The 20,525-nt window shown below is 45.3% G+C and overlaps 1 protein-coding gene across 2 annotated transcripts in view; it reads right to left on the reverse strand.

Moving 5' to 3' along the window:
- The window catches only part of ADGRD2 (adhesion G protein-coupled receptor D2), a 66,093-nt gene that overhangs the window by 7,660 nt on the left and 37,908 nt on the right, over nt 1–20,525 (reverse strand). For both annotated transcript variants that reach the window (XM_060251224.1, XM_060251225.1), the window contains exons 22-25: nt 9,139–9,192; nt 6,262–6,415; nt 6,094–6,152; nt 3,748–3,778 (exon numbers count right to left, since the gene is read on the reverse strand). In XM_060251224.1, coding sequence (XP_060107207.1) covers nt 3,748–3,778; nt 6,094–6,152; nt 6,262–6,415; nt 9,139–9,192 — 298 coding nt within the window. The remainder of the gene's footprint in view (nt 1–3,747; nt 3,779–6,093; nt 6,153–6,261; nt 6,416–9,138; nt 9,193–20,525) is intronic.

Genomic DNA, 20,525 nt, shown 5'->3' on the forward strand with positions numbered 1-20,525 from the left:
GTAAAGAGTTTGGGCGTTTTACTGGAGCCTTCATTATCAATGGAGGCCCAGATAGCAGCCACTGCCAAGTCAGCATTCTTCCACCTGAAGCGGGCGAGGCAGTTGGCCCCCTTTCTAGAACGCCGCGACCTCGCAACAGTGATCCATGCAACGGTCACCTCAAGATTGGACTACTGTAATGCCCTCTACTTGGGGCTACCTCTGTGTCGGACCCGGAAGTTGCAGCTGGTGCAGAATGCGTCGGCCAGGCTACTATTGGGGCTCTCGAAATGGGAGCACATACGGCCGGGGCTGCGCGAACTGCACTGGCTGCCAATTACCTACCGAGTCCAGTACAAAGTGTTGGTTATTACCTTTAAAGCCCTATATGGCCGAGGACCAGCCTACCTAAGGGACCGTCTCTCCCCATATGAACCCCAGAGGGCACTGAGGTCAATGGGTAAAAATAAAGTGACCATCCCTGGGCCGAGAGAGGTCAAATTTCAAAACACCAGAACACGGGCCTTTTCAGCCGCGGCTCCGGCACTGTGGAACCAACTTCCGGAGGAAGTGCGGGCCCTGCGGAACCTTGACCAGTTCCGCAGGGCCTGCAAGACCGCCCTTTTCAGACAAGCCTATGCCAATATCGACTGCTGAGTTGCTAAGAATAAAGAACCGCCATCTATAATACGATCACAGAACTATCTAAACTGGCAGAACCAGCGCCAAACAATTTTATTGCTGCCAGATATATTTAATGTAATTTGAATTATGTATTTTAACTTAATTAACTGGTTTTTATGTTTAATTTCTTTTTAATTGTTAAATTTAAAGTTTTATCTATTTATGTTAATTGTGTGAAATGTTGTTAGCCGCCCTGAGCCGCCTAGGTGGGGAGGGCGGGATATAAATAAAATCTATTATTATTATTATTATTATTATTATTATTATTATTATTATTATTATTATTATTATTATTAACTTGGCCTCAAGAATTCACTATTGAAGACATGGAGAGAAAAAATAAAGTTGATGCCATCATTGGTATGTGTAGAATGCCCAGCTCTAATTGCTGAGAGCCAATTGATACTTTACAAAGTCCACTGGCACACGTGAGACTGCCACAAGAACTCTGGATCATAGATGTGCCTGGGATTCCGCATTAGGAACTCAATTCCTAGGTGCTCAGCTGGCCGCTTCTGATTGGGACTGCAGCATTTGGGGAGAACAAGTTTTAACCCCCTCCCCCCTGTGCTGTTTTCCTAACCTGAAACAAGGAGCTGCCGTTTGCCTAGTTGGGAAAACATACCTGTAGCTATCTGCACATGCAAGTTTCTCCAACAGGCAGTCAGCAACTCTATGTGACCATTTTCGGCTAGGAAAACAGTGAAGGAAAACCTGCCCTGAGCTATGGTCCTAGTCCAAATTGGGCCTGCATGAACTTGGGAATTAAGCTGCCAGTACAGAACTCACAGAACACATCTGTCAAAAGTCCACATGTGAATTAGCCCTCTGGGATGGCAGGGTGGGGTGGGGGGAGGGTTAGGGGTTCCAAGGCTCAGGAAGTGTTTTCTATACAATCCGAACAGTTCTCACAGGAAAAAAAGAATCCCACCTCTGCATCCACTTGCCATCCCATGTGGCTGTGGTCAGGGCTGAAGTAATCAGAAGGAGGCAACCCCCTGGCGAATTTCCCTAACAACAGAGCTCTAAAAGTCTATCTGCCATTTGTGAGGACTGGGGGCTTCACCACTAGGTGGTACAAACCAGCCTCAAAGGCAACAGCCATCGTCAGTTTGGCGGACTGAACTACCCAAAGCATTCTGGATATGTCCAGGTTGCTTGTTTATTATGGTCTTAAGACCAGCATACAGTTTAATCATAGGTCCAGGCTTATGAACAGCACCTTGCAATCTGCCTGTGAAATGCTTAGGTTGGAAAGTTATTCTGGGGGAGTCAATGGCAACAAAGCTCTTTGCATAAGGGTATTTCCCCTGCTTAGTGCATTTTGTTTTTGCTTTTAAAACAAAATTAGGGTGAGGAAAGAGGCTGCCATGATCCCAAATGATTACAAGATCTGGGCATAGTTGTACTTTTCCCTGCAGCACATAGACTTAAAATGCCTATCCTAAGCATCAATTGCTGCTTGTTCTGCAGGCTCTCTTCTGTTGCATAACTTGCTTGGGGCAACTGCATAGCTCGACTGGCTAGGGTGTGGGGGGGCTGCTGCAATGGTCCAACACAGCAGGAAGGAGTGATTGGACTAGAGAGTGATTCCCTCCACCCTCTGATTCTAAGCCAAACAACAAGGCATCGGGCAGCTGTTTTCCTCATCCTGATGCCAGCCACAGCACAGTCCGTGTGTGTGTGTGTGTGTGTGTGTGTGTGTGTGTCTCCACCAGAATTCTCTGCTCTCAACACAGTATTGGGCTGATGCTTCAGATAAGAGAAGAATCCTTTGCATTGGTAAGGGAGCCTGGGAACAAGCGGGCACAAGTGGCGTGGAATTTGTAAGCATGGCATTTCCCCTGCAACAGATGTCCAAAGGGATGCTCCCCCAGGCTGGCCAGCACGGTGGCTTCTCCATTCTCCGGGGGCTGTGGCCTTGAGGACATGGTGGTGTGGGCTCTGCTGAGCCAGGCATTGAAGAACCAAAGGAGACCCTGCGCTGAGGAAAAAGCAAACAGAGCAGCTTCACAGAGTTGTGGTTCAGCAGGTCCTTCCACGCTATTAAGTGACCAGAAGACCTTTGCTTATATATATTCTAAAAGGAGCTCCATTCTCTGGTGCTGTGTGTGTGTGTTTGTAGGGGGTGGGCAGGTATGGAGAGAGATGCTAGAGCTAAATAAAGCCATGAATGGCAAAGGGAGAGAAGAGAGTGCAAGACAACTCCCACGCTCTGGAAAGACATAGTACTACTCACACAGTGGTTGGAGAGAAATTGATTTGCAGCAGATTCTGAATCAACAAAAGGGTAGAGAGGGGAGGGGGGAGGGAGAGGGAGCACTTTTGAGCAGTGAATGATTAACTCATGGAGGCAGTGATAATCACTAGCATGACAGGCTTCTCAAAATTAGATATACTGTTAAGGATAACTCTGCCACTGATCATGATAGCTAAAATATAACTTCCATATTCAATGGCAATATACCTCTGAATACCAGGTACTGGAGACAAACAACAGGCATAAGCCTTCTTGGAGCAGCTGGCTGGCCACAGCTGAAATCACAGCACTGGTCCAACTACAGAACATCAGCCTTATTTAAACAGCACTGTGATGTTTCAGGTGGAGGAATTCTATTTGAGATGCATGAAAGCCCCCTTAGGTGGGAAAAATGGTATATCTGAATTAACCCTCACAAACACACAGATGGTGGCATAGTGGTTGAAGGGTTTGATCTGAAAGACTCTGGTTCAAAATTCCACTCCGCTGTGGAAGTTCACTGGGTGACCTTGGGTTAGTCTGTCTCAGTCTGACCAACCTTGCAAGGTTGGTTTGAGGATAAAATGAAAGGGAAAGGAAGTTGTAAGGTGCTTTGGGTCCCAACTGGGGAGAAAAGTGGTAGTAGAACTATCAAAATAAATAAATAAAACAACAACCTCTGTTTGAGCAAGCTTAAATGTGGAAGGAATCTGAAGTACTGTTGTTGTTTTTTAAAAGAAGTCCCTTATTGTCAAAGAACAGGAGAATCTGGCCTCACATACCACTCAGGAGACCAAGAGAACCAGGAAAAATATACCAACTCATACAAGAGGGAAAACAATTACCTGATGATTTGAATGCAGTCAGTTGCACAGCCTGAAAGAAGGCGGGGGGGGGGGGGGGGGGGAGAAAAGCAACAACAACAGTGTATTTATTGTTAAAAGCATACAAAACCTGAGAGCCTCCAACAGGACTTATCTGCAGCCTACAGTTAGTCATAAGGCTCATGGCTAAACATGGGGCTCAGTTTTACTGGCAAGAAAGATTTCTGACTCCCTCCACATGGCAGCCTCTTAAGATCAGCTATCAGATTTGCTAAGATAACTGCAGTCTGCAGTTAGCCCCCCCACCCCCGCCACCTTCCAAGGTCACTGTAAGGACTCAGTAATGCTAAAGATGTGCATTATTGCTGGTTTTAATATTTTCAGGTAAGTGGCAAGTTGCATTTCTTGCTTTGTCCCAGATGTTTGTTGTACAACATTAGACTTCATCAGCATGATCCACTTGTAACCTAACTGAGCCTGCTGCAGCTCAGCCCCTCCCCAATCCACTCTATGGAAGAATCAGCATGTCCAAAGGTTGCCTCTACGGTTTTAAACACATTAGCCCTAAACAGAGACCTAGTTCTCTTGCTCTACGTCTCTTGCTGAGTTACCAACAAGGCAGCTAAGACTGATTATCAATTCCATGTCAAATTTCATTCTGCAGCTGCTGAAGTGAGAGTTGGATGAAACTGACATACAATTTATCTGGCTGTATACTCATCAAGGAAATAATTTGGAAACTTTAGACAGCCTTGGACTTTGTTGTAGCCCCCAGCCCCCTCTGAGAATGTCTCTGGGCCACTACCCAGACTTTAGGCAACAAAGGTCACCTGGAAAGCATGTGGGTGAGGCCTGGCAAAAATGGAAGCCAGAGTGTGTGTGTGTGGGGGGGGGGGGGGGAGGATAGCCATTCCTAGCGGCCAGCAGGTAATTTGAAAAAAAATTGAAATTTGAAGGAAAAAACCCCAACAGCCTAAGTATTTAAGCAAGTGAACACACTGGATTGGCATTGTCTGAAATTCAGAATTTGGGCTGTTTAGGGTTGTTTAATTTTAGGTGCACTTTCAACCCAGCCCAGATGATACTATGCCCCTTTGACCCACCATCGAAGTAGAGAAGCTCTCCCAGCTCAGAGTGCAGCTGATTCTATCTTTGCCTCTTAAGACCAACAGAGGGAAACACAGTGGCCTTGGCATTTCAGAAATCCACCCCACCGTTAACAGCACTGGAAAACTTAATCTCTTTAGCCTGAACCTGAGATTGGGTGCCCAGCAGCCTAGCAATGACGTGGATCCAACAGCTGGGCTCAGGGTGTGAACAAATGGTCATACTGGGCTCCCTTTACCTAGAGGGGTGTTTGGCTGATTGTTGCAGCTAATTCTACTCAAAAAGAGCCCCACATTGCTAAGGGCAAATTCTCAGGTCCTCTCCTGGAATCAAAGCACTGTTTATTTGGCTGTGATGCAACTGGTGCCCTTGGATGTCAAGCAGAAGGAACACGACATAATCCTTTTCAGCGGCAGGGACACTCATGGCAGAAATGCAATCAGGTTTTAAAAATATTCTTTGCTTCATAGAACACTTCCTTCAGACTACCCAGCTCCGAGTCTGCTGTCGCCAACTGCAGCGCTGGGGGAAAACAATGAGCAAGCTGCTCACCTTGGATGGAGTCACACCCAGCTATACAAAGAGACACCAGCCTTTCAATAGCAGGCTTGCTTTGGGGATGGCTCAGTAGCCATGACCTCTGTTGCTTTTAGCTGGCATGTTGTCTTAGTTCTGTACAGGCTCTTTGGAAGAATGTATGGTTTACTTTTGTTTGTTTGTTTGTTTGTTTTTTCCTTACATTCAAATGTCTTGGGGGAAAAAAGAAAGAAAACTTCTGTCTGAGAAGCCACTGGCTTAAAACTCAGGATGATGTCAAGCAGAGGGTGTCTGGCAGCCAAGAGAGGACAGAAACAGGCCCAGCCCTAGATTGTCTGGCACTCTAGGCAAGGCTAACTTCTGGTTACCCTCCCCCCCCCCCGGCACTGATAATGTCACCAACCCACATGGGGAATTCAGTGCCCCCAGAAGACTGGTGCCCTAGGCAATTGCCTAGTCTGCCTAGATGGAAAAGGTTGTTTCTCCTACAGGGTGACCACAGATGGAGAGATAAAATGGGGAGTTCAAGGGCTGCAAGAATCTTTCCTTAAAGGGGAGGGGGGTCCATGCAGAGCTAGAGTTAGAAGCAGGGAGTACAAAATTGAAAAAGAATATACAAACATAACCCAAATCAGTAGTGAATTTTGAGTTCCAACCTCCTGCTTTGAGCCAGTAGGTGACAATCTACTTGTCAGCCATCCCAGGAAGGACTTAGATACATACCGGTCTCTCTGGTGACATAACTGAGGAAATCCCCATTGGGAGTTTGGCACTCAAGTTCCCTGTATTTGGAAGAAATGAGTATCAGTTGGTATGTGAAACGTGAACTAACACATTTATTGCTTGAAAAAGCACCTAACCCTGAAAGCAGAGCAAAGGTTATCTCCATACCTTTGTTGCTGATGTTCTTGTGGTTGATGTCCACCGATAGGTCTTTCTCTACATGGGGAGAGGCAGCACTGTCGGGTGTGGAAGGGCAGAACTTGCCCATTTCCCAGGATGTGTTTCTTGGACTTGACAGGTAATTGATGGGGTGGGAGCAGTTCTGAAATGACAAGGCAGTTGAAGTGTCTGTCCTGAACCTGGGAAACCATTCAAATCTGCAAACCAGCTTGATCTTGTTCTGTGCTTCTCTTCCAATGATAGGCTCTTGCACGATATCTTTGTGCTTTCCAAGCTTTCTTTATGCTTTCCAAGTTTCCTCCAGCTCTGCCACAGCTTCCCCCAAAACTGCTTTGGTAGGATCAAGCAGGTTGGTAGAAGGTGTGGACAGGAAGGTGCCAATTTTGGCATCTCCTTGCCCATTTCCAGCGTCATTTCTCCTCATTCACTCCACCTCACCCCAACCCTTGACTGCCAGTGGACTATTTGCAGTTTTTTTTAAAAAAAATCACTTGTAAATATATTGCTTTTCCTACTACTATCAGTTTAAAAAAACTGCAAAAAGCCCAACTTAAATGTGACCACTCTACAATTCCCAACTGTGTGACAACACTATCACGTTACCTCTTTTATGGGCTTACTATAAGACCCACATGTAAAGATGTGTCAGGACACAGAGTTTCTAGGACTACACCTTTTTAAATGTCAGGTGATCAGTTGCCCCAACACACTCTTTGCAGACCAAACACCAGTGTGTCAGGGACAAAGTTGAGCTGGAATCCTCTTCCCAACATGATATTCATTGTCCTTGAGCAGCAAGCTTTTATATTGGGGACATCCAGAAGCAGGGCATTTTTTGTAGCAGGAACTCCTTTGCATATTAGGCCATACACCCCTGATGTAGCCAATCCTCCAAGAGCTTAGAGGGCTCTTAGTACAGGGCCTACGGTAAGCTCCAGGAGGACATCAGGGGTGTGTAGCCTAATATGCAAAGGAGTTCCTGCTACAAAAAAAGCCCTGTCCAGAAGACTGCCTGTCCACAGCTAGATATTAATCCCCTAATGGACGAGGCATCACCTATCAAGAGTGCTTACACAGATGTTGTTTTCCCACTTCAGCCCTTTTTGTTTGACTTTGTTCACAAACAGCAGTCACAGGCTCCCGGTTAGATCTGTCGCATAGTGCTTACCAGAGCTTTCTTTGTAGAAAAAGCTCAGCAGGCACTCATTTGCGTATTTGGCCACACTGCCTGGCCTGGGAGGACATGGCTGCCGCATGGCAGGTTGCATCAGCTGGAGCCTATGGGCTCCAGCAGAAAAAAAGCCCTGGTGGTGACAGCATCTGACTAGAATCTGGGAGACCCAGGTTTGAATCCCTACTCTGCCACAGAAGCTTGTGGGGTGACCCTGGCCCAAGCACACAATTTCAGCCCACCTACCTCACAAGGTTGTTGTGAGGATTAAATGGAAGTGAGGAGACCAATGCAAGCAGCTTTGGGTCCCCATTAAGGTAAATAAACAAAGGAAGTCAAATAAATTTGAAGAGAATCAGAAGGCCAAAGTCAGGCATGTGCCAAGGAACAGCAACAAAATGACTTCAAAAAGTTATCAAACCAGCAGTCTGGACCATCGACTTGGGAGACTGAGGCAGGAGGCCAAGAGGGAAAGATGGAATAGTATTTGGAAAGAAGGTTTTAGAATGTTTTAGAACACAAGGATCAATAGAAAGAGGCCCATTGGGCATGTCTGGGATTGTTTGGCTAGTAGATTAAGCTAGAGAAGTTATCAGCTCATATTAAAGCTTGCTATAGAAAAAGTGGAACTGAAAGAAACAGATGCAAGAAAGAGCAGAGAACAACGGAAGCGCAAAGGTGGGGGCACTCAGGTCAACCCTAAAAAAGCAGAAGTAGAAGATTGTGGTTAAGGTTGCCTAGGGTTGCCTAGCGACCCGACAGGCCAAGAAGGAGGAAGCTGAAACAGGTGAGCGACATCACGCTCTGTTTACAGCCCTGATAAAACGGAAATGTTTATAGCTTCTTCAAACGGAAATGTGTGTGTGTAATGATTATGCAAAAGGGTATATAAGGCCTGCGTGCCTCTGTGGTCTTCGCTCAGACTCTCGGGTCTGAAGCCCGCACATGTGTGTCAAATAAAGAAAGCAGTTTTCCTGACTTCGCCTGACGCTGCCTCTGTTATTGATCCGACTGAAATTGGTAACGTATGAGCTTTTCCTGCTACAAGATGAGACACAAGCTAGGAAGTAATGTGTTCCCTCATTGTGGCTGTCAAGATTTCCATTGCTGTTATGTATTTGAGCTTTTGACTTTTGTTGTTTTCAGTGGCCAACAACAGATGGCCGGCATGGGGCAGCACGAAGCCACCCCAAAAAGAGCGAGCCAGAAACAGCAACTGGGAGCTTCCCAACAGTGCTAGGAAAAGGGGCAGCCGCAAGCACCCAGGGAACATCTGGAATGCTTATGTGCCCTGTCCACGGCTCCCCGGGTGCTTCCCGGCCTTCCAGACAGCCAGAGAGGCAGCTCCGAGGCGCTCCAGGGAAAAGGCACCACTTTCAAAGGCAAGCTGGGGCGACTTGGGGGTGGGATGGGGACAGGAGTCAGATGTGTGCATGTGGATGTGCTTTTTTGGTCTGCCTGCCTCCCATCCCCAGGGCAGCTTTAAATGCCCGTCTGTTATCACCCAGTCTGTCTAAATAGTTAAATATTTCAATGCACCTTGTGATGGTTGTTTCTTATAGCATAAGCTGCTTTGAATGCTTGGAAAAGCAGTTATATAAATACTTTAGATACACAATTACTTTTAGAAAAGCTGCTCCAAGATCAGCTCAGGGGTGACACTAGCTCCCTTCCCCTGCCTCTTTGATACCCACCGTGAATGAGAGAGCTTTCTTCTTTTCTTTCATCCGCTGGATGGCATTTCGCACCTACAAGTTGAGCACAGACAAGAAATCAGCACTCCTTTCACCTCTCTTCAGAACCCCCAAGAAAAAAAATGGAGGAGGGAAAACATGACAGCAATTGATCACACCCACCAATCTGGTTTAGCCCTGATCAGATAATTTCTTTGGCTGTCTCTGCAAGTAGACTGTCTGACTGTGATACAGATGGGTTCCACAAGTTTGCCTGAAACAAAATACTCACGCAGCCCAATGTGTTGGACCCAGTTATTACTGAAGGCATCAAGAGAAAAGATGGAATTCACCAAGCTTGCCTTGTTGTGAGTTCTAGGGCAGCAGTCATATTAGCTATACAGACTCTGCTCTTAAAACACCCAGATCCTGTATTGTCTTATAATGTGAGAAGGCTGGAGACAGAACAAAGTTTCAGTCCAGTGGCATCTTTTAGCCCAACCGAGTGTCATTCAAGGTGAGCAATAAATTCCAAGGGGAAACATACATGTAATTTAATTTGGAATGGTAGACTGGAATGGTAGGGGGGGTGGGTGGGCTCCCTCTGGGTATCCTACCCCCCCAGGGAAAGTGTATACGCAATACATAGCCTCTCCTCTCCCGGTGTAGTGAACGCCGCGTGGTCAATGTCTGGCTATGCCTGGCAGATGGTCACTGCAATGGCCTCTCCTGCATTACTGCATCCGTAGCAACACCTTCTCGCTGGTCCCCCCTGTTTTTCACAGAGTTTGCTACGTCATGGTGCGACCGAATTGTCCGGCAGTATAACCGATGGGCAGGCTGGGCCCACCTACCTCGCCAGCCTAAGAGAAGGAAAACTCTAACATCAAACCCGGGCAGATAGAGCTCGTTAATGTAACACCTACCACCTGGAGGATTCGCTGCCGGCGTCCCGGCTTACTGGGCCATGGCAGATGACCCCCAGGTGAAAGGGTGGAGCCAGTACCGCGCACACTGCGCTTCACCTAAAAAATTCCTCTGTGCAGGCCTGAAGGGCATATCCACATACACAACCCACAACACATCAAGTCCTGCAGCGATGGGCAAGGGGCGAAACGGCAGGTGGAAGGTGCCACTGGAAGGCGCAGTCCTGATCCTGCATGTAGGCGGTTCAGGGTATTGGTCGCCTGATGCTAACCCGGAGACGAAAGCATTTTTCGGCAGCACCCTGAACGACCAAGCAGCCTTATCTAGGGACAGCACTGCTTGCTCCACACGGAGAGGGGCCTAGAAAAGGTGGCCTAAACAAAGCTCGTCTCCTCCCCCCCAGTTGGCTAGCCGCGGTCAACGGGCATCCTTACTTGCGATCAAAAAATAACAACAAAGAAAAGGCATGCACCTGCCTCACAAAGTGTGCAAAGACTAAAGCTTGCGTGTTGGAACATCAGAACCATGCTTGACACAGTAGACAGTGGTCGCCCTGAACGACGCTCTGCTCTAGTTGCCCACGAACTTCTCAGGTTGAATATCGACATAGCAGCTCTCAGTGAGGAAGGTAGTCTTCAAGAACACGGTGCTGGCTATACCCTCTACTGGTCAGGTAAGTCAAAGGCTGAGAGCCGCCTTTCTGGCGTTGGCTTCATGGTCAGGAACTCCATTGCCTCCAAACTCGAAAACCTGCCAACAGGTCACTCAGATCGCATCATGTCCATGTGCCTCCCACTTCAAAACAAGCAGCATGCAACACTCTTCAGTGTGTATGCCCCAACCCTTCAAGTAGGTAAAGACTCGGAAGCCTGGAAAGGAGTACTTGGCAAACATGGCATTGGCAACTGCAGTGACAACGGGCGCCTCCTGCTAGAATTCTGCATGGAGCACCAGCTCACCATCACCAACACTATCTTCCAGCAGAAGAACAGTCTGAAGACAACCTGGATGCACCCACGGTCCAAGCACTGGCACCTTATCGACTACATTCTGGTGCGCCAGAGAGACCTTCGAGATGTCTTACACACCCGAGTAATGCCCAGTGCGGAATGTCATACGGATCATCGTCTTGTACGCTGCAATCTCCGTCTTCACTTTAAACCCACACCCAGGAGAGGAGGTATCCCTCGGAGGAAGTTTCAGGTTGGCAGTCTCCAGTCAGCCGAAGTTAAAGCTGCCTTCCAGGCAAAACTCCAGTCAAGAATTGAGGACCCCAGTTGCCCCACAGACCCTTCTCCAGAAGCACTCTGGGAACACCTAAAAACTACCATCCTGCAGATCTCTGAAGAAGTCCTCGGGTTCTCCACAAGGAAGAACAAGGACTGGTTTGATGAGAACAATCAAGAGATCCAAGATTTACTGGCAAAAAAGAGATCTGCCTACCAAGCACATCTTGCTCAGCCCTCCTGTCCTGGGAAAAAAGCAACCTTTCGCGCTGCATGTAGCAACCTCCAGCGCAAGCTTCGAGACATTCAGAACGATTGGTGGACCAAGCTTGCAGAGAGAACCCAGCTGTGTGCAGACACTGGTGATTTAAGAGGGTTCTACGAAGCCCTGAAGGCAGTATATGGTCCATCATATCAGGCTCAGAGTCCCTTGCGTAGTGCAGACGGCCAAGTGCTCCTCACAGACAAGGCATCCATACTGAACTGGTGGTCGGAGTATTTTCAGGTTCTCTTCAGTGCCAACCGCGTAGTTCAAGATTCAGCAATCCACCTCACCCCACTTCAACCAGTGAAAACAGAGTTGGATGAGATCCCCACCCTAGAAGAGACTGTTAAAGCCATCAAGCAACTGAAAAGTGGCAAGGCAGCAGGAGTTGATGGAATTCCACCAGAGATCTGGAAGCATGGGGGCACAGTACTACATAGCTCACTTCACAAAGTACTTGTCACCTGCTGGGAACAAGGCAAATTACCACACGACTTTCGCGATGCAATCATCATCACCCTATACAAGAACAAAGGGGAAAAGTCAGACTGCTCCAACTACCGGGGGATAACCCTGCTCTCCATCGCAGGCAAAATCCTTGCCAGAATACTCCTGAACAGACTGGTGCCCACCATTGCAGAAGAACTCCTCCCAGAGAGCCAGTGCGGCTTCAGAGCTAACAGGAGCACCACCGACATGGTATTTGTTCTCAGGCAGCTCCAAGAGAAATGCAGGGAACAGAACAAGGCTCTGTATGTGACTTTTGTCGACCTTACCAAAGCTTTCGATACCGTTAGCAGGAAAGGCCTGTGGCAAATCTTGGAACGTTTAGGATGTCCCCCAAGGTTCCTCAGCATGATCATCCAGCTACATGAAGACCAGCGAGGCCAAGTCAGACACTGCAACGACCTCTCGGAGCCCTTCCCAATAGGCACAGGTGTAAAGCAAGGCTGCGTTCTTGCGCCAACTCTCTTTACGATCTTCTTCTTTTTTTTTTTGAATTTTTAATTTTTTTTTAATTTTTAATTTTAATTTTTTTTTTTTTTGAATTTAAGACTACTGCAACTGGATCGAGGCGGCGTGGCGGTGCTGATATTGTTGGATCTGTCGGCCGCATTTGATACGGTCGATCATCAGCTACTGGCCCGCCGGCTCGCCGACGCGGGGATTGGGGGATTGGCCTTACAGTGGCTTTCCTCCTTCCTCGAAGGACGGGGACAAAGGGTGGCCATTGGGGGGGAGCGGTCCCGGAGGCACCCACTAATATGTGGGGTGCCACAAGGGGCAGTTCTTTCCCCGATGTTGTTTAACATCTATATGCGCCCCCTTGCCCAGATTGCCCGGAGGTTTGGGCTTGGGTGCCATCAGTACGCCGATGACACCCAGCTCTATCTACTAATGGATGGCCGGCCTGGCTCCGTCCCAGAAAGCCTGGACCTAGCATTGCAAGCCGTGGCAGGTTGGCTCAGACTGAGCGGGCTGAAGTTGAATCCAACGAAGACAGAGGTCCTTTGCTTGGGTCGCGGTCCCCTGGGAAGGGAAATCCCCTTACCGGTCCTTGACGGTGTGCAGCTTAAAGCGGCACATAGGGTCAGGAGCCTGGGGGTTCTTCTGGAGCCTTCATTATCGATGGAGGCACAGATAGCGGCTGCTGCCAAGTCCGCGTTCTTTCATCTTCGACGGGCGAAGCAGTTGGCCCCCTTCCTGGAGCGCCGTGACCTAGCAATGGTGATCCATGCTACGGTCACCTCGAGACTGGACTACTGCAACGCCCTCTACATGGGGCTGCCCTTGTGTCGAACTCAGCGGCTGCAGCTGGTGCAGAACGCGGCGGCTAGGCTGTTGTTGGGGCTCCCAAGTTGGGAGCACATACAGCCGGGGCTGCGCAGGCTGCACTGGCTGCCAGTGGTATACCGAGTTCGGTACAAGGTGCTGGTAATTACCTTTAAAGCCCTATATGGCCGAGGACCTTCCTACCTGAGGGACCGTCTCTCCCCACACGAGCCCCAGAGGGCACTGAGGTCATCTGGGAAAAACCAGTTGAATATCCCTGGGCCAAGGGGGGCCAGACTGAAGGCCACCCGGGATCGGGCCTTCTCTATCGCCGCTCCAATGCTATGGAACCAACTCCCTGAGGAGGTGAGGGCCCTAAAATGTTTAGATCAATTTCGTAGGGCCTGTGAGACCCACCTTTTCAGGATGGCCTTCAACTAGTGACAGAATCAGTGACAAAGCTAGTTATGCTGCTGGAAATGTTCTATAACGCCACACTGTTATGTTAATTTTAATAATTTATAACTGTTTTAATTATGTTTTTATGTTTTTATTATGTAAAACCGATGTAATGTATCATTATGTTGTGAGCTGCCCTGAGCCCGCTCCGGCGGGGAGGGCGGGATAGAAATAAAAAATTATTATTATTATATTATTATTATTTACACCACAGAAACCTAATTACAGAAAAAAAAAGTAACCTAATAGAGGTAGATTATGGTATACAACAGTTACTGTCATCTAACAGGTAAGTTATTTTAAACTTCATCAATAAATAGTTTCATACAAATCAGCCCTTTTCCAACCAAATATATAATTTTTCCCATTTCTTTATAGCCTCACATTTTGACATTCCTTTTATCAGATTTGACAAAATATCCATTTCAGCAATGTTTAATATCTCACAAATTATTTCATCTTGGTGTGGGACAGCTTTCTGTTTCCAAAGTTTAGCAAAAAGGATCCTGGCCGCTGTCAGGATGTAAACAGTGATATACTCGTCTTCCCGCGGGATTTCGTTTCGGATGTACGAAAGCAACATCATTTCTGGCTTCAGTTTTATATTCACATTTAACATTTGTGTTAGCAATCTGTGTACCACAATCCAATATTTTTTGGTTACTTCACAATACCACCACAGATGGAAAAAGGAACCTAGGCATTGGCCACACTTCCAACACTTCGGGGAATAGGCGGGATTTATTTTATTCAAATGGGCAGGCGTAATGTACCACCTATGAAAAAGTTTAAAAAAATTTTCTCTAAAATTAACTGGTTTGATTATACTATAATTATTTTTCCATAGCAACGTCCATTGTTCCAGCGTAATATTTTTCTCTAGATTCTTAGCCCATTTTATCATTACCACTTTGACCACCTCATCCTCCAATTTCATTTGTAATACATAATTGTATACTTTCTTAATTAATTTACGTGGTCCTGAAAACAAAATTTTATCGAAATCGAAATTATGCTTAGAGAATCCTAACACCTTATCCCTGCTATATTTTGTTGTAATTTGTACCATTACCCACCAGTCCATGTTCAATCCACACGCCTTCAGCTCCTCTTGCTTTCTCAGATTATCCTTATCATCAAGTATATCTGAATATCTTATCAGCCTCGATGGTCTCCACAAATGGGGGTGCACCAAGGCCTCTTCGGGCGAAATCCATCTGGGGGTCTTTTCCCCATATATTTTATTTTTAATCTTGATCCATCCTTCATAAAGAGATTTCCTAATAAGGTGGTTTTTAAAATAATTCTGAGCTTTCCCTAAATACCAAAGATTAGCGTGCCACCCGGCTTTTAAATCAAAGCCTTCTATTGCTAAAATACGTTTATCTTCCAACAAAACCCAATCTCTTAGCCAAAGTGTCGTACATGCTAGATGGTAAACTTCAAGATCAGGGAGAGCCAGACCTCCATTTTGCTTTGTATCCGTTAAGACCTTCCACCTAATCCTGGTTTTTTTCCCCTGCCATATATATGACCTTATCTGTTGATTGATCTTAACAAAAAATGGCTTTCTAGCGGCAAAATTAACCATTTGTAATAAAAATAGAATCTTTGGGAGAATAGACATTTTAATAAGGGCGGCCCTCCCCATAAAAGATAATCCTAAGTTTCTCCATTTTTTCAGCTGCAAATCTGTTTCTTTTAAAAGGGGAATGTAATTATTCTCATAAATTGTACTACATCTATTGGAGAGTGTAATACCTAAATATTTTATTTTGTTTTCCAGTTTAAAATCCAACCTTCTCTCAATGTCTCGCGATTCTTGTAAAGTCATGTTTTTTGTCAAAATTTTCGATTTATGTCTATTTACCTTCAAACCTGCCACCTCACCATATTTGTCTAGTTCCTTAAGAACCTCATCCACTGACTCTACAGGATCTTGTAGAATTAAAACTAGGTCATCTGCATAGGCCAGAATTTTGTACTCTTCTCCCTTTATCTTCAAACCCTTAATTTTCGGGTTTCCTCGAATCACATTGTTTAAGACTTCCAGCGATAAAATAAATAGCAAAGGAGAGAGCGGGCAACCTTGTCTTGTCCCTTTCTCCAGTATTATCTCCTCGGTTAGTTCCCCATTAATGATTATCTTGGCTGCCTGTTTGTCATAAATTGCTTCAATATTTCTAATGAAATCCTTACCAAAATCCATTTTCTTAAGAACATTAAACAAAAAACTCCAATCTAAATTATCAAAAGCTTTTTCAGCGTCAATAAAAAGAAAAGCTGATTGTTTATCCCGGCTCAAATCAAAATACTCCAGCGCATTTGCAAGTATCCGAATATTTGTCCGCATATATCTATTGGGAAGGAAACCTGACAGGTCTGGGTGTATTACCTTTTTAAATATCTTTTTCAATCTATTGGCCAGAATTGATGCGTATATTTTATAGTCCACATTTAGTAAGGATATTGGGCGATAGTACCTTATATCGTCCAATTGCCCACCCGTTTTTGGGATCAACATAACATTGCTACCTACCCATGATTCCGGCAACTTTGCAGAAGACCAGACCTCCTCTATTAGACTTTTAAAATAGTCTATAAGAATATCTTTAAAAGTGATGTAATATTCTGGGGGTATGCCATCTGGACCTGCCGCTTTATTTTTCTTTAAGTTAGACCAAACTTCTTCTATTTCATACATAGCAATCGGTTCATTCAATATTTTTATCTTATCTTCCGATAATTTCATCTGCAGTTTATTTACTAAATATTCCTCTTGTTTTTCCTTAGATAACTCCCCCTTTCTATATAGTTCTGTATAGAATTCTGTAACTATTGACTTTAAATCCTCAGTTCGTACTTTAAGTCTTCCCTCTTTATCTTTTAAAACTTTTATCGTCTTTTTTCCCTTTTCCTTCCTAACTTTGTAGGCTAACCATTTCCCTGCTTTATTGGCTGATTCAAAGTAGTGTTGTTTAGAATATGCGATTTTCCTATCCATTTCCTCTAACATTATCAGATGGAGTTTATGTTGTAAAATTCTAATTTCATCCTTAAGGTCCTTTTGTAATGGATTTAGCTTTAACTGCTCTTCTTTTTGTTTAATTAAATCCGTCAATTCTATCGTAGCTTTAGTATCTTCTCGTCTTTTATTTGCCATAAAATTAATAACTAACCCTCTAAAGTAAGCCTTGCTTGTTTCCCATACTAACGAATGCGGGCTCTCATCCTGTGTATTCAATTGAAAAAAGACCTTCATCTCTTCTTTTATATGGTCAACAAACTTCTTGTTTTTAATCAAACCCGGATACATTCTCCAACCAGATTTCTTTCTGCTGTACCCCAACCCTAGAAGCATGGGAGCATGATCCGCTATTGTCGATGGTAGAATCTCTACTTCATACACCATCTTGACCAAACCTACTGAAACCCACATCATGTCGATCCTAGACCAGGAGTTGTGTCGGTTGGAAAAAAAAGTATAATCTCTTCTACTTGGATTTAAGATACGCCAAATATCAACTAAAGCAAGATCATCCACCAGTCTAAAAAAAGTCTCAGGTAGTATATTGCTTCCCGACCTCTTCTTCTTCTTTTTATTATCAGATATTGAGCTCCTATCCAAATCAGGAGTAGTCACTGCGTTAAAATCCCCAGTAATGCAAAAGTTTTCATATTTACTCTTGATCACCTTAGAACATAACTTCTTATAAAAGGCCCCCTGCGTACCATTAGGGGCATATATATTGACCAAAAGAAATTTTTGTTGATCACACACGATTTCTATACCCTGAAAACGTGCATCTTTGGCCTCAAAAATTAACTCAGCTTGAATGTCACCCCTGATATAAGTTACCAGTCCTCTTTTTTTTTTCCCCTCCTCTGATGTAATTATAGCTTTCCCAAGTCCTTTATTAACTAGTAGATACTCATCCTTCTTTTTAATATGAGTCTCTTGTAGACAGATAATATCCGCCTTCAATTTTTTAAGCTGAAGGAAGGTTCTCTTTCTTTTCTGGGGGGAGTTTAATCCATTAATATTCAGTGATATAATCCTCAATTTATTTATCATACTTTATTTTATACTCTCTATCAGTCAGTCAGCTGGGCTTTTTTCTTCCTCTGTGATCTGGTTTCTCTTTGTGTAGCTTCTTCTCCTTGACTTACTTCTCCCTCCTCCTGTCCGTCTGAATATAAAGGTTCTGGAAAACGTGAGGGCTCGCCCTGTGCATCTGTATCATCCAAGCCCTTCACCGTTTTAGATTTCAGCTTTCTTTGCCAATTTCTTGCCTGATTAGTGATAAAATCCTCTAGCTTAAACATTGAATCTATTTTATATCTAGTGTTAGCATATGTGAATAACATCCCTTCAGGTACTAGCCACCTGTACAAAATACCCTTGTCTTGCAATTTCTCCGCTAACTTCAAATATGGTCTTCTCCTAGATCTTATTGACCAGGGGATCTCCTTCATTATCTTAATTCTAGTTCCCTTTATCATTATTTGCATTTCTTTAGCTTCCCTCCATATCCTTTCTTTCATAATCCTGCGTGTGAATTTCACGTGTACCTCCCTAGGGAGGTCATTCTTTTTAGCATATAACGTATTAACCCTGTAAATACAGTCTACCTCTTTCTCTATTTCTTCACTCTCCATTCCTAAGATATCTGTTAGAGCATCCGCCATTACTTTCAACAGGCATTCATTCCTGTCCTCAGGTATGTTAAGAAATCTGAGAGTGTTTTCAGCCTTCCCCATTTCAATCTGAACCAGTTTATTATCGAGTTCAGCCTGTTTTTGCTCTAGATCTCCCACTTTGGTGTCTGTCAATTTTAATTTATATTCTATTGATTTTGTTATTTTCACCACTTCAGATAAATCCTTTTTAGTGTCGTTAAATTTGTTGTCTAGACCTTCCAGTTTATCTGCCAACCCCTCTATCTGTTTAGATAGAGAAGCCTGCATTTGACTCAGTGCCTCTTTAAAGTTCTGCTGAAGCTCCTTAATAGAGTCTTGTGGGATTGAGGCACCCACTGCTCTTGGTTGTCCCGGCGAAAATTTAGTTTTACCTTGCTGAGACATCATAAAAAGATAAGAAAGTATTTAACAGACAGTACTAATATTATTCAATTAAAGCCAGTAAAGAAATACCAAAATAAGGCAATGCCTTAAACCTCTAAGGGAAAAAGAAAAAAGAAGTAAACCCCTTTGAAATCCTGAAATAAACTAGGTTCGCTCCTAAACTCTTAAACAATATAAGGCTTGTAATCTTACTGTTCTATGTAGCCAATGAGGTCAACCAAACACTTATTAAGCACTTTACAGATACAGACCAGAACCGAAATAAAGGATCTATTAAGTCCGCTCCAACAAAAAGTTTTCTCTTCAAATGAGAGTCGCGGTCTTTTTCCAGTCTTCCTTATAGTCCAGTAACTGTAAGCGTCCAAAATGCTGTATGTCAGATTAGCTTGACTAGCTTGATTGTAGCCTTCGCACCACAGACCCCTTACAATGTGCAGCAGAGTCAGAACTATTAAAGTGTCTCCCTCAGCATCGGCTGAAACAAGAGACAAAACTGAGCTTCTCAGCCACCGTCCGTCCGTTCGTCACTTTCTGCTCCGCCGACGTTTCCACCAGCCCCAGTTGCTTCTTAAAGGGGAAGCACCTTCCAATCAAGCCTCTCCAAAAGGTGGGGATCTCAAACAAAGAGTAAGCGGGGTTTTCCAGACACCACGTCGCCGAATAGAAATCGCTCGACCATTCCTCCACTCATCCGACAGGACCACACCGCCGCCGGCCCCTCCACACCCGCCCTGCAAACAGAAGGGGGGGGGGGAAAGAGCCCCAGCCGCCAGCAATTGCAAGAACTAAACAAATCCTCCAAAGTCGCCCAAAGTCCAAAGAAAATCAGTAGGGCACAAAGAAACCGCGTCTTCCCCACCTTCCATGCACCACCTCTGTGCCGGTGGCCGAAGCTAAGTCGTCCTAGGACGTCTTCTGCCTTCGGGAAGATAAGGTAGGAGGGAACACTGACGGGGAAGCCAAACGGCTCACCCCTGCCCCTCGCCCCTTCCAAGTACTATGACTCCTCCACGGAGCTAGTACGGACCTATCGGCCCCCCAAAAAGGCAAAAATTCGGCGGGTCTCACGCCGAGGTTTGAGACGCAGCCGCCTCGCTTCGCCGGAAACCGGACTCTTTACGATCTTCTTTAGCATGATGCTTCAAAGAGCCACAGTAGATCTAGATGATGACGATGGTGTCTACATCCGCTATCGCACCGATGGCAGCCTGTTCAACCTGAGGCGACTAAAGGCCCACTCCAAGACGATGGAAAAACTCATCCGAGAGCTACTGTTTGCTGCTGATGCTGCACTCGTCTCCCACTCGGTATCAGCTCTGCAGCATATGACGTCCTGCTTTGCAGAGGCTGCCAAGCTATTCGGCCTGGAAGTTAGTCTGAAGAAGACAGAAGTTCTCCACCAGCCTGCACCCCAGGAAGATTATCACCCTCCCTGCATCACTGTGGGTGAATCAGTTCTGAAGACAGTCCAGCAGTTCAGCTACCTGGGGTGCATCATCTCCTCAGATGCTAAGATCGACAAGGAGATTGACAACAGGCTGGCAAAGGCAAACCATGCATTTGGCCGACCGTACAAAAGAGTGTGGAGCAACAAGCATCTGAAAAAAGGCACAAAGATCAATGTTTACAAAGCGGTTGTGATGACAACCCTCATCTACGGCTCCGAATCGTGG

Source organism: Heteronotia binoei, chromosome 12 (genome assembly GCF_032191835.1).
Source record: "Heteronotia binoei isolate CCM8104 ecotype False Entrance Well chromosome 12, APGP_CSIRO_Hbin_v1, whole genome shotgun sequence".
Taxonomy (NCBI): Eukaryota; Metazoa; Chordata; class Lepidosauria; order Squamata; family Gekkonidae; genus Heteronotia; species Heteronotia binoei.